General features: G+C 42.6%; 2 protein-coding genes across 2 annotated transcripts in view; both read left to right on the forward strand.

Moving 5' to 3' along the window:
- Positions 1-708, forward strand: part of STX7 (syntaxin 7) — a 98,731-nt gene extending 98,023 nt beyond the window's left edge. The window contains exon 10 of the mRNA XM_028125316.2: positions 151-708. Coding sequence (XP_027981117.1) covers positions 151-171 — 21 coding nt within the window. The 3' untranslated portion in view covers positions 172-708. The remainder of the gene's footprint in view (positions 1-150) is intronic.
- A 2,472-nt stretch (positions 709-3,180) lies between these two features.
- Positions 3,181-14,619, forward strand: part of MOXD1 (monooxygenase DBH like 1) — an 84,749-nt gene continuing 73,310 nt past the window's right edge. Inside the window, exon 1 of the mRNA XM_028125370.2 lies at positions 3,181-3,444. Within this exon, the coding sequence (XP_027981171.2) occupies positions 3,181-3,444 (264 nt within the window). The remainder of the gene's footprint in view (positions 3,445-14,619) is intronic.

The following is a 14,619-nucleotide window of genomic DNA, read 5'->3' on the forward strand; positions in this document are numbered from 1 at the left end:
GTTTTGTCTGTTCTGTTTCTTTTTTGGATACATGTGGTGAGAAGAAACCTAAAAAATGGGATTGTAACTGGCATGTTTAGAGTCTGTTTGTCTCAAGTGGAGTCTTCCAAAATTAATTCACCTGTTTCTTTGCAAATTCTTGTCCGACAGGCTGTTCCTCCAAGATTTTAATGGGACTAAGTTCCGGAATGATGTTCTCAGAATGCATACAAGCATTATTTTTGGATGGTAGAATTTCAGGTGATCTCTTTAGTTTACTTTCTTAGTCATACTTCCCTGCAGTTCCTGACTTTTCTTCTTTAACTCAGGAGCAAGTATCATTTTTACAAAAACAATAGTTTGAAAAATAATAAAATTGAAACCCCTCACCACTGATTTCATTCTCCTCTCTGCCATATAGCCCAAGCTTTTAACGGACCTATGTTTTCTTCTTGTTTTCCTTACAAATTTAAGACAAGCCACCATACAGTAATTAATTTCCAAATTGGGAAAGTGAGTCCTCTGTGCAATTGAGTAGGCAGTTGGTGTTGATCTGGGGAACTCAGGCAGCTTATGAACCACACTTACATAAAATTTTCTCTTTTGTCTTCATTTACGGAGATAATTCAAACCAAAGCAGAGTGGGTCTCTTGCATATGAATTATGCTGATAATGTTCTGTTTATTGACCTAATGTCAAGATGATTTTATTAGTTTTAATATTTCTTGAGCACTCAGGGTGTTTTAGATACAATGTCAGTTACAGACAAACAAAAGACAATAACTTCACATTCAATGATTTTACTTAATGAATTAATAAAAACCATTTAAGACTTTCTCTTTTGTGTATCCATGTGTGGTCTTCTTTTCTATTTTTGCTTTAATACTAATGCAGAGCAGAACCTTCAACATATCTGGGGGCCAACCTTTCTCCCCACTGTCCAGCTTCATAAAGGGGATGCTTCCAGGAGGATCTGTAAATGCATCTATTCACTTTTTCTATGAATATTTATTAAACACCTACTGCATGCTGGTCCATACTCTAGGCAATGCATTTGCAACCAGGAACCAGAAGCAGTTCCTAACCTAGAGAGGCTAATGGAGGAAAACAAGCATATCAACAGACACTGAAGTGTTAGCGCTGCAATCATGAGGTCTGGATGGAACATTTCATGAACACCACAATGGAGGAGCCAATGTCATCTTGGCAGAAGTACAGGAGGAAGTATCAGAAAATACTTCAGAGGGGAGAAAAGGCAAATGTGGCAGAGTGAGCAATCTGAAAAGGCACAGTGATGTGAAACAGCAGGGCTCTCTTTTGAAAATTCTAGAGGCAGTTTTCATGTGTCTAGAGGGAGGGGTGAGTGAGGTGAGAGTGATGGAAGGTGGAGCTAGCACATTAAACGGGGGGGCATGTTCTAGATGTGAATTTAGGACTATTAGAACCAACCTCAGGAAGCAGATAGAGCTATGTGTTCCAGGCTCTTCCATGCTAGGAATAAAAGTAGGGTCACAAAGCAGGAAGTTTGCTTTTGATTGCTCTGGAATAATTGGGCTCCCCTAAAATCCTGTCCAATGTGGTCAGTGTGCCTCACATGATGCCAAGACCCATTCCTCTTGGCCTCCATTGTCCACCATTTTGTTCCTCTCTCTCCACATTCCTCTCCTCTTTATGGCTGGAGACAGCAGCAGTAGCCGTGGCGCTGGTGCTTGTAGAAACTCAGCTCTTTCTTGCCTTGTCCCACAGTTTCAACAGCCCTCTTCTCTGATGCTGACCTCTTGTCATTGGCTAAACCTGTAGACCTCCATCGCCTCTCTCCTTAGGATGGGTCCCTTCTCAGGCTACCCTGGAACTCCCTGGTCAGCAGATCCACTTGAAGCTTCCCTTCCAGACATGGTGACATGTGCCTGAATCTTTGGGAGAACAAAGTTTTGATGCAGGCTGGTAACTTTGGAAAAGTTCTGGGAAAAGAAATGGAAAGAGAAAATAGGAGGAAGCAAAAGCAGGCTGAACTATGACTTGAAGAGAGAGAACAGGATGTATAGGTGGCTTGTATGGAGCTTCCAAACCCAGAGTATTAGTATATATTTGTAGTATTCTTCTTATCTCTATCTTTTCAGTTGATATCTTCTATTATTTTTCTATTTTGTATTGTTTGTATGTTTGTAAACCACCTTAGAAGTTTTTGTTTGTTTGTTTTTAACCTGGCAGAATATAAATACATGACTAAATAAATAAAGAAGGTAATTTGCCACATTGAGTAGTGTTCTGAAGACAGGAGTGATGTGGTCAAAAGCACTTTTTGCTAAAACACTTTTTGCTAAACGTGACTGTGGTCAGAACTTGACATAGCAGGAAAAGAGGATTTCAGATTATAATCTAAGTTCCAAATGACGCTTTAACCCTGACCTACGATGGCAAAGTAGTTTGGCAGTACTTGTCCCCTCAAAACCAAACCAAACCAAACCCAGGGGGAAGGCAGGCACCAGGGCGCTGACTCCTGCCATCAGGAGCGAGCCCTGGGAAGCCCTGGGACTCCCACAGGGTGAAAGGGTGGGAGAAATGTCCTGGAGGAGATGAATGGTGTCCCTCCGTGGGCTAGGGGCGCTGGGACATCGGCTTCAGAAAGTCAGCTGCAATGGATAGGGAGGTGTTAAACAGTTGCCCTGACTGGGACTTCCTCTCACTGTCCCTCCACCAAAACCCAGAATTATCCCTTTTTCATCACTCAACTCCTCCCCTTCTCGGCTAGGCTAAACTTGCCCTCTGTCATCAGTTTCTCCTTTCCCCAGGGACTCACTCCCGCGCCGGCCCCCGCCCCGCCCCAACAAGCGCCCACGTTCTCCCAGAACTAGAGGGCTCACTCCTTTCCCCTGGGCCCCAGCCCCCTTTTCTCGTCTTCTGCCTCCTGCACTCAGGACGCCCCTTTCTTGCCTCCCCCCCGAGCCCAGACCTCGGGGACCGAGACCAGGGTGCGGGGCCACAGGTGGATGGGCCGGAAGACCGACACGCCGAGGGTCGCCGGCTGCGCGGGAGCAGGAGCGGGAGCGGGAGCGGGTGGGGCCCCTCCCCGCGGGCGGGCGCGCGGCGGGCCGAGGGGGCGGGCCCAGGCCTCCCGCGCGCCGCCACCGCCCCTCGAGCCGCCTCCTTGCTCCGCCAGTCGGCGCGACCCAGGTGCCGGCGGGCAGGAGGCGCCCGAGGATGTGCGGCTGGCCGCTGCTCCTGCTTTGGGGGCTGCTCCCCGGCGCGGCGGCGGGGGGCTTGGGCCGGGCCCTCCCGCACCGCACCCTCCTCGACTCCGAGGGCAAGTACTGGCTGAGCTGGGGCCCCCGGGGCGGCCGGCTCGCCTTTCGCCTCGAGGTGCGCACCGCCGGCTACGTGGGCTTCGGCTTCTCGCCCACCGGGGCCATGGCCGCGGCGGACATCGTCGTGGGCGGGGTGGCCCACGGGCGGCCCTATCTGCAGGTAAGCGAGTTCCCCTTCTGGAGCCCGCCGCGCCGAGCCCCGTCCCGTCTCCCGCCCTCGGGGCAGGCGCGAGTGCAGGCGCCCCTAGGGCCGGCGGCTGTCCTCCGCGGCCGAGGCTGGAAGCCGTCGCTCCCACCCCCCCACCCCCCCCCCCGGCAGCCCTGCAGCCCTGCAGCCCTGCAGCCCGAACACCGCACGCGCTCCCCTTGGTGGTCGGCTCCCGCACCCCCGGAGCCAAAGGCGCCAGCGGCTGGGCTCTCCGCCTCCGCCGCCCGGCCCCGAGTTTTCGCCCGGGGAAGCTGAGCACGAGTGACCTCGGGCAGCTTTCCGTCTCTGAACACTTTCTTGTCCCCAGCGTCCCACTTCTCGTCTTCTGCCTCCTGCGCCCAGGACGCCCCTTTCTTGCTTCCCCACCGAGCCCAGACCATTACTAGATTCCCCCACGTACACACCTGCCACGCATCCCCATTCATCCCTCCTGGGAAAGGAGAACGACCCTTCGGGGACCTAACGGGACTGCTGTCGGGGTTGAAGGGACCTGTGAACTTTAAGCACTCTGCTGTCTTGCTGTCTAGGACCAGGATCCCAGAACTTACAAATCGTAGCTATTCTGGAGTCCTCACGCACGGAGCTGAGGTCAGCTGCCTCACCTGAGAGATGAATGAAAGGTCCCCAAGTATCATTTAGGAACTTTGCTATTCTGGGAGCCCGTTAGGATGACCATTCAGAGACCTGCACAACTGACAGTTCCCCAGGCAAAATCCTCTATGAAGTGGAGAAACTTTTCACTTATTTTAATAGCTAACAAAGTTAATTTGACAGCTGCCGTTTTGCTTTGAAAGAATAGTAGATACATTGCCTGTTCATAGATATCTTTATGAATAGGAGGGGAGAAAAAAGAATTGTGAGAAAACCAGAATGATTAGGTGGTTAAGTTTTCTGGACATCTTTCTTTATTTGATCTTGACAACATCTGGACACTTTTCCACAGTTACATAACATCGTGGTGAATATACTCTGTTACTTATAAAAAGTTCATCCCGGAATACTGCTCTTTGCTAAAAGTCTCTGCTTCCAAATGAAAACTCCTTGCTGTTCTGGCATTGGGTTAAGGTTTTGATGATATTAAAATCAATGCACCGGATGGATACCAAAGTGCCTTTGTCAGTAATTTTATTCCTGACTTCTAAGTTTGATTTCCACAACTTTCTGGCTGAGATGCCATCAAATTTTAACCCTAATTCTGGCACTGAGCTATTAACTCTGGCTAGAAATAACGAAAATGACAGTAATAAAAACTTCAAAACCATCCTGTTGTCTGTTTTTTTCATAAATTAATCCTTTTCTCCCAAAATAAGTATTCTACAACTCCAATAAAGTTAAGTTTTATGAGGATTGTGCTTTGTTGAAGTCATTGATGTATAAATTTCCTCCTGTGGCAGCATTTCAGACATTAAATTTGTAAACCAAGAATTTGATCCCAGACACAGGCCTCACTAGCTGAATAACTTAACTCTCTTCTGATAATGAAGAGGAGAATACCTTATTTAAATACCTAATTGAGCCAAGTCTTTTTTGTTTGTTTGTTTGTTCAAGGTGGAAAAGGTAATATGCCCCTTAACTATCCTTGCATGTTTTGTTGAAAGGGACATGGAAAATCTTTCTATGGTAATATCATAAAATAGGATATACTTTAAAAGATAACTTGATATTGTTTCCCCCCAAAGAGTAACATTTCTAGAAAACCCATCCAATTTGATTATCAAATGAAAAAGGAAGAGTAGAGTCCTGTTTCAACATGCCATAATTGGCCCACCACAAAAACAGACTTTGTTAAACTACAGTGTTTTCACACTGCTGGTGGTTCTTCATAAAGACTGCATAAAAATTAACTAAGTGCTCTCTGGATTGACTTTGAGCCATAGAAATTTTCTCAGAGTAATCAGTGAATACCTATCACTATGAGATAAACCTTAGAAATGGTCACCTTCCCAATATATTTAATAAGCAAGAAATAGGATTTTCCCCTCCATTTTTATTTCTAAGGAAATAAAATCCTTATTTTCATCTATAAATGATAATTATTTTCTTAGTGGACTGACATCCTTTACTGTTCCCTTTCCTTAATCCTACTCATTCTAGGACATATAAAATACACTAAAAATTATGTTAATCAGTAATATGGAAAGAAAATTGACTAAAAACCTCTTTAATAAAATGAAAGACACCGAACACTAAAAATAAAAGAAATGTATCAGCTCCATCTGGGTCATCCAGCCTAGGTGATTTTCCAAAACTTGAAATTGAATCTTCTCTCTAGAAACTATTAATTTGAGAGTCTTCACACAGTGGTGTGATAAGGATATCCTGAGCAACTATACCAAAAGGTGAATAGGGTTCTTAAACAGTGTATGTGATTCAGTTAGTAGACTTTGGATTTGATGTAATTTTACTCCCAGTGAGAATGAACTTTGCAAGACAAAGCATTGGCTTATGTGCAGCTGCTAATGGTTGGAGATGGCATCAGGCTGACTGATAATACCCTACACTGACATACGGGTCACCTCCCCTTGTGGCTTTTTCTTTTTCATATATGTTATGTCCTCCTTATTTAATTTTTAAAAACTTGAACTTCAGATATTTTTTCTGTCATTCTGACTTCTGTCTTTCTGGCTATCTTAAACTTCTTGTTTCAATAGGATATTAACTCCTGGATAACTGTGTGAGAATAAATTCCAGCCAACCAGTAGAGAATTGTTGGTTAAAATAGATGCCACAAACCCAAATGCCCATAGAGGTCAGACCGCAAGGATAAAAGAATGATGGGCTTGATGCAATGAAACAGACAGTAGAGAGGATCGAGGAAAAAAGAGTTCTTGTGACTGAGTTACTGTTGTGTGGGAATGCAAATCAGATATTGGCAGATCTTTGGTTTTTGTTTTTGCTTTTTTTGAGAGAAGATGGAAATTTAGATGTGTGTAAATAAAATCTGATTACAAAATACTGGCCACAATTCAAGTTTGTACAAAGCACCACGTAGAGCACATATATACACAAAGTTTTAGTGGAAATAAGAGCCCATGGACAAATTAATCTGGGGCCGAGAGGGAAAAAGCTAAGGTTAGTGAAGAATCAACCCAGATTATGAAAGGCAGAGAGGCAGGTTCCATTTCTCTTCAGGCCTGGCTTGTTCTGTGCAAAGAAATGCCCAGTGTCAGAGGGGACCTTGCCCAATTTTTTTAATCTATTGTATAACACAACACCCCAAAACATAGGCACTCGCTACAGTGACAGTTTGCTCACAAATCTGCAATCTGAGGAGGGGCTAAGTGGGGACAGATGTCTGCTTCACTTGATGTCAACTCCAAGGTGAGTGGTTGGAATCATCGGAAGGCTCCCTTGATCACTTGCCTGACTGGCATCTGTTGTCGGCTCTTGGCTGGGCACCTCAGCTGATCCTATGGTGGCAGTGTGGCCACTCCATGTTGCCACTCAGCTTCCTCACAGCTGAGTGGCCGGGTCCCCGTGGTGAACATCCCAAGAGGCGCAGGTAGAAACTGGATAGCAGCCATTTATAACTTAGCCTTTGAGTCATCTTCATTGTAGTCACATCTCACTGGATTCAAGAGGGAACATAGACTGCACCTCAGGATCACATCATAAGGAGGTCACAGGGGAATGGAATATATGAGTGTGGCCATCTTTGCAAAACACTTGCTTTCACACCCATCCCCACTGACATGTCACAGTCTCCTTCCTACCACCACCTTTGAGTACATGTCTACATGCATACACTCTCTCGACACTACTGAGATTGGGAGGCAATATTTACTTATTCACCTTCTTCCCTTTTACACACACTCTCTCACACCACTCACAAGCAGTTAGTGAACAGTTAGTTCTCCTACTCCACACTCCCTTGCAAGTTAAGACTACCGGCGCTCTACAACTCCACATTTTTCAGTGGTTGCCAATCACTAGTTCAGAGTTGGACCCAATGAGAATACCTCCAGAGGGCAGTGTGACATTTGCTTATAGGCTTCTGGAGTGGAAAAAAAATCAACTTCTGACTTCCTTGCCTCAAGGCAATAGGTTCAGCCACCCTTAAAACTATACCCAGAGATGAGGCTTTATGGAAATTTGCCCTGCCCATTTTCTAACCCTCTGACCCAGTCTGAAGACAGTTCCTCAAATGGTATACAACTAGGTCCGATCAAATGGGAAAGGAAAGAGAAATGTGGTTGCAAAGTGAAGCAGGTCTCAGTATAATCTATCAGATACACTGTTGTGGAGCCGCTCCCCCTTGGGGTAACATGACCCCTGGGATGCTGCCGAGGTCATTTCTGCACTGTCTTTCGCAGGATTGCCAGGGGTGGGGGTGGGAAGCAGTCTTTCCTCTTGCTTTTGAAAACCTCACTATTTTGTCTCAATGAATTAACTCTCACTTCCCTGATGGATTCATGTCCTTTTCTTGTACTTTGCCCCTTTTTGACATAGTGCAATCCTACCCCCACCCCAGCCACTTAGCAACTGTGAGTCCCCATTTGAGGCAAGTAATCCGGGTTGATGAATGCCTAGTTTGTGTGAGTTAGAGAAGAGGGCAGCATTGTCGGATGTGCCCGTTGAATTTGCACAAAAATGGATTCACTCTTCCTTTGGGGGTGAAATCGCTAGTGAATGGAGGCTGAAACATATGTCATCATTTGTCACAGCCTTGCTCCTGGGCTGTCTCTAAAACTGAAACATTTCTCTGATGAGAAGTAAGTCTTCAGCAGCAGGGTAATTGCTGCTGGGCTGTTCGCTGAGGAAGTGCTTGGAAATTGTGCTGTGATTTGAAATCACAGAAAACAGTGAGCATTCTTTGTGGTTAACTATGTGCTGCTTTTAAGCGCACCCCAGCCAACGGCTACAAAGAAATGTTTGGAAAGCAAATTGAAAAGCTGTAAGGGAAAGATGAAGAGAGTGTACAACCCTGACACAGCTCAGCTGGGGCTTTGTTAAGAGATATTTATAAGTCTTCAGATTATGCCCCCCCACCCCAATTTCCAGATGACGAAGGGACCTCTCCAAGCTTCGTGCTTTGTGCATTAGTAATAAGGACACATGAACCAGTGTAATGCTCCACGCATGATGATACTCTTCAGCTGTGTGGTTCTCCCTGGCAGAGCAGATGATTTTATAATGCCAGCCTGAAGAAACAGGGCAGACCTAAGAGCCAAGGGAACAATGCACCTGAATTGACCAACAAGTTCGAGGCTTCAAACAACCCATGGCATATTTCTGAGATCTTTCTTAGAAGGGAAGGCAGAGTCCACTTCAAAGAAAGTGAATGGTGGCTTATTGATTCATTTTTGTAATAGAGCCCTATTACAATAAAGTTGCCGGCAAAAGGGATGAATTCATTATACATCACCATGTTTCTGGAAATGTTTGATCCATATGAAAAAAAAAGACAAAACTGTGCATATGGATGCCTCACAATGCTGTTTGTTGTAACTTTTAAAAAGATAACTAGTACAGAATTTTTAAATAGACAGTTGTTTCTCCAGGAAACTTCTTCCCAATCTATGGCTTTTAAACTTGTTACGTTCTAGAGTAGACCAAAAAAAAAAAAAAAAAAAAAAGATAAAACGAAAAAAAAAATCTGCTCATAAGCATAGCATATAGCATATAGTATTCTACAAAAATAACTTCAAATGCCTAATTTTTGTTAACTGTAAAGTTGGAATTATATATCTAGTGCTATACAAATAATGTATAGACCAGATTTAATTTGCTATTGAGGACTTTCCTCATTCATCTCATTTCCTATTCATCTCATTTCTTATGAGAAAACTTTAAACAGTTATTGCTTTTACAGATTAAATGTTGCTGTTCTGTATATTTACTTGTTGCTCTTACGAGCTCAGAGTTCAGGGTTGCCTGGCTGGCTCAGTCTGAAGAACATGTGACTCTTGATCTCAGGGTCATGAGTTTGAGCCCCACATTGGGTGTAGAGATTGCTAAAAAATAAACTTTAAAAAAAAAGAGCTCAGAGTTCAGTTGATTTCCCTCAGGCATCCTAAATTTCCCCACACCCCCAGTTTTACAGGTGAGAAACTGAATCTTAAGTACCTACTAAATGGTTTGTTGGAGGCCATGAAGATCAGCAGGCTGGATTCATTTCCTCTGAGTTCCGGTTTGCTGTTCTTTCTTCTCCTGCAAGTAAGCAGTAGCTTACATAAAAACATATTCCAATTTTCTTCCTTAATAGTGAAAGAACATGTATAATAGAATACATTTCAAAAGTGATTGGTAAATTAAAACCATAGTATTTCTCTTACCACTTTTGTTCCCCTCTAAGTGTCATAGACATACATTTCTATGATATGATTTTTCATTCATTGAGTTTTCAGTATATGCCATACACTATAAGTCCTTGAAGTGTGGACTCTCAGGTAATTCTCACAATAGCCCTGTGAGGTCAACGTCTTTTTTCTCCCATTTTGTAGATGTACAAACTTGAGGCTCCAGGTCACACAGCAAGGGAATCATTTGTGACTCTCACGTGACTGAGTAAAACACTTACCTATATGGGCAGTGAATGTTGGAATGTTCATTCATTCATGTAACCAATATTGACTGAACTTTAATTGAACAGTTCCAAATCCTAGGGACATAGCATTGAGTGAGATGAGGCCAGTGGTCTCATGGAGCTCAGATTTTGGTGGCGGATAAACAAATAAATACATAAACAAGAAAAATATCAGTGCTGAGAATTAAAATAGAGTGATGTGATAAGGGGAAACCATGTGGCTCTTTCAGATTAGGATGCTTCTAATCAAGACCTGAGGGAAAACAAATGTCCCAAGTCTTAAAGGTTGTCTTTGGAGATTAATCATAATGTTCACAACTCAAAATATTATATACTGTGAAGAAGATTATCTGGCATGTGCATCAAAGAAGTTAGTAGACCTTGAATATAGGAAACTGCTTACCTGGAAGAAATATAATTAATGTTTTAACAAATGTGTCTGAACCACAGGGCTCTCTTTTCTCTTTCCGTGGCTCTGCTCCACTAGAGTCTTTCGGGCTTTGATCTAGAGACTTGGTGATTTTATAGAAGTTTCTTAATTCTAGGTGTGAATGTTTTTCCCTTATATTCTGTGTTCTTTCTCATCTGCAATAATATTAGAGAGCTAAAGAACTTGGAGAAGCTAGATCAGCAAAACACACATGCCTGTGGAAGATTCCCATCTTTTGGGCAATTTTTAAATGGAAATCTCCGTTTGGTAGATAAAACTAAGTTGCTGCCCTTTTTTCCCCTGCAAAGTTCATGCACTGAAACTCACTCATACAAGGGAACTCGTGGTAGATGAAACCAGGTAGAAGCTAGGCCTCCTGGTACTTTGGACATCCAGATCCCTTTGGACAGGGCCAAGATGGATTCACACCATGGCAGCTTGCAGTCCAGTGATGAACGGCAGGGCTAATAGAGAACTGAGAACTGAGAACTGAGAAAGATACTTCCTATGACAGAAGTTCCCAAACTTCTCTGCACACTAACATCACTTGGGGGTCTTTAAAAAATTCCAATGTCCAGGTAACCGCTCTTCCTCCCCATACCAATTAAATCTCATACACTCTCAGGGGGTGGACATAGGCATTAATAAATTTTAGTTTCCCAAGTGATTCTAATCGGCAGACATGCTCGGGAACTACTGACCTTATGTGTTCAGGCTTTTTGATAGGAATCCAGTAGTCGACTCCTTTATGGTCAGCCTACAGAAGTCTGGAAGATTCCAGGTATCTGGCCTGGGGATGCAAAGGAGAATTCCATATGAAACCATTCAGAGTGCATTTGAAGTCTGATGTTTGAAGCAAAGGCGGGCATATGTCTGGATACTGAAAACTATTTTATAAAATAGAAGAATAAAGTGAATTTTCCTAAAATGGAAATGCTTCCCTGGATGAGTTTGACAAAGTTATTGATAACTCTAAGTATTTTTTCAGATTTACATGCTGGAACAAGAGTAGCGACGGAAGGAATGTGGGTAGTGGTGTATTTCAACATATGCTGAACCAGAAATCTCTCTCCTCATAGCTTTCTATGATTTCTACACCCCTTTTGTTCAGTTGGTCCTAGCCGCCATATTTCTAGGCAACAGGAATATCTGCCCACACAGAGTCTAAAATTAAGAAGTTATATATGGTTACAGGGCATCAAAGGAACATTAATAAATGAAAGTTCCAGATAATTCTCAGCCTGTATTTAAGCCAAGAGAAATGTTCTACTTTAAAATCTTTTATTAGAATTAACAGTAACAAAATGAACTCCCTTTGTATTTGGAAAAATTCTCAAGTGTCTTTCCAGTTATGTAAATAGATATCCTCTCTCTTCCTTCCTCTGTTCTCCAAGGTTACTAATAAGCAGTGAGATGCCCTAAAGCTATCGCTGCAGAAGGGAAAGGAGAAATAGTAGCGGGAGTGGTAGATAATTAATATTTTATTAGGATTTGGTTGGAACATTTACAAGTTGGTGACCGTCAGTGTTGCCACATCTTCCTGACGTACCAGGGACCACAATTCCTTGTGCTTGGCAGGTCGTCAAGAAATGCCTGCCGAATAACTGTGGAACACTTAAAAGCAGGAATTCTTGGTGTGAATCCCGGCACTTTTTGCTGCTTATTGGATGTGTTGTCCCCGACAAACTCTTTAGCCTCTCTAAGTGATGGTTTCCTTTATGAAGAAGGGACTCCTGCTATCTAAAGCATGGGGTTTTGGTGAGAATTAAGTGAAATCAGCATGTAAAACTCTTAAGCCAAGTATGTGGCACATTGAAAATACTTAAATACAAGATATTGTTATAATCAATCAAGCAATCAGTGAAATGTCAGAAGTAGCAGGCGATGACATGGAGACAAACACGGCAGCTTTTCAACTTGGGGAAAAGATGTCTGCTCAATGTAGAGATGGGAGGTCTTGATAGTGGTTTTTAAGAATATTTGAGGAAAAACTGTAAGGCATTGGTTTGTGAATACTTTGCCATCATTACTGACCAGAGACCAGCATGGTTTCAGTAAACACAGATTACACTGACAAGACTGCATTTTCTTTTGCATTTGGTTTGCTGGACTTAGAGTATTAAATAAATGGTACATCTGAATGATAGTAAAGTAATTGGCAGGGTTTCTCATTTCTTGTATGAGATGGACTAATAAAGTTGAATTAGGCATAATCGTAGATATTTAAACATTCATACCCAAAATATGTTGATAACAGACTGGCTACATTAGACTACGGGATGAGGACTCAAAGGTGGTGATATATTAAAATAATGAAAGGAAACTAAAAGTTAAAAATTCACTGAGAATACTCATAGAGTTCAACACTTGGTTAAATAATTAGTTGTGTATATATAAAATGTGTAAAAATGAACTTAGAATTCATATGGAAAAGTTCTAAATATTAGGTCATTTTAAACTCAGAATATGAGCTGGCTAAACATACAGATGCAATATTAGCCTGTAAACGCTACTGTTTACATCAAGGGAGGTAATATTGACAGCATACTCTGTACTAGGCTAATCACATCAGAAGATAAGTTCTAGAATAACATTTTTAAGAGATCTAAAAGAGGATTACAAACATGGTTGAAATCTCTGGAAGTTGGGGTTCCCTGGGTAATGAGAAAGAACTGTCAATGTTTTGTCTGGAGAAAGAATGATTAGAAAGATGTGATCATTGTTTTTGAAATAGTGGACAGTCTTCCTCAAGAAATATGGATTAGATGCTTCCCTGTTAGGCTCCAGAAGGAAGAAAAAAGACCAATTAATATATTAAAGTGTAGAAGATTTTATTTAGTTCAGTATGACAAATGCATTTCTGACAATGAGAGGTCTTAAAATTGAATGAGTTGCCTTGTAAAGTTGTAAATTCATGAGCTTTTCACTACAGGTATTAAATAATGTGTAATCATCTCTTTAAAAATATTTTTGAGAGAGGAGCACCTGAGTGGCACAGTTGGTTGAGCGTCTGACTCTTGGTTTTGGCTCAGGTCATGACCTCAGGGTCATGAGATGGAGCCCTGCCTTGGGCTCCGAGTTCAGTAGGGAATCTGCTTGAGATTCTCTCTCTTCCTCTCCCTTGTCCCTCCCACATTCATGCTCTTTCTCTCTCAAATAACTGATCTTTTAAAAAAATATTTTGAGAGAATTCCTCTTTTGGTGGGAGCTAGGATCAAGGGTCTTTCAGGTTGTCTTCCAGCTTTAGAGTGATGCTAAAAATAACTTTATTCCACATTCATGCCTTTAGATTATTCAAGAACTCAGTAGAAGAGAAGATATTAGTAACTATATTGGAAACTGTCTATGTTGTTTTTTACCCTGCCTCAGAAATTGTCCTGTCTCTGTGGACAGGTGTGCCCTGCCCCGTTATAGTGGATATGAGGGTATTTCATCTTCCTACTGTGTGTTTCAGTATATTTGAATTATGTATAGTGTATGTAGTTTAGTGAATGTGTATTTGAAATCTCAAAAAAAAAAAAAAGGAAAAAGAACACTCTGTGACTTGTATATACTCAGAAGAATTTGGAGGGCGTCAAGTGGGAAGCCAAATGTGAAGTTGGTGAGTTTCTGAAACTTGGTAGTGGCATTATTTTGATTTATCTCCTCCCAGTCTGCATATTCTCTGTCTCCCAACCTTCCCACCCTGGGAAGATGTCTAGGTAGATACCTCAAATTTAACCTCATTCACCCTCAACCTGTTTCTTTCCCACCTTCCTAGTCTCAGTAAATGGCACCTCCTGGTAGCTCCAGTTAAAGCTTAGGAGTCTTTCTTTAGTCTCCTCTTTCCTACACCATATGAAACACATCTTCAGGTTCTGTTGACTCTTCCTCCAAGCTAAATCGAAAACCTGCCCCCTTCCCTTCAATTTTACTCTTACCACTCAAGCACAGACCACCCAGACCACTGCATGACTCCTGTCTCTTTATTTTTTTAAGATTTATTTATTTATTTGAGAGAGAGAGAGAGAGAACGTGCACACACTAGTCGGGGGAGGGGCAGAGGAAGAGCATCTTAAAACAGACTCTCCTCTGAGCATGGAGCTTGACGTGGGGCTCAATCTCATGACGCTGAGATCTATGACCTGAGCTGAAACCAAGAGTCAGTTGCTTAACTGACTGAGCCACCCAG

This window comes from Eumetopias jubatus, unplaced genomic scaffold (assembly GCF_037043125.1).
Source record: "Eumetopias jubatus isolate StellerSeaLion01/CBP00866 unplaced genomic scaffold, mEumJub1_p1.0 scaffold_6, whole genome shotgun sequence".
Taxonomy (NCBI): domain Eukaryota; kingdom Metazoa; phylum Chordata; class Mammalia; order Carnivora; family Otariidae; genus Eumetopias; species Eumetopias jubatus.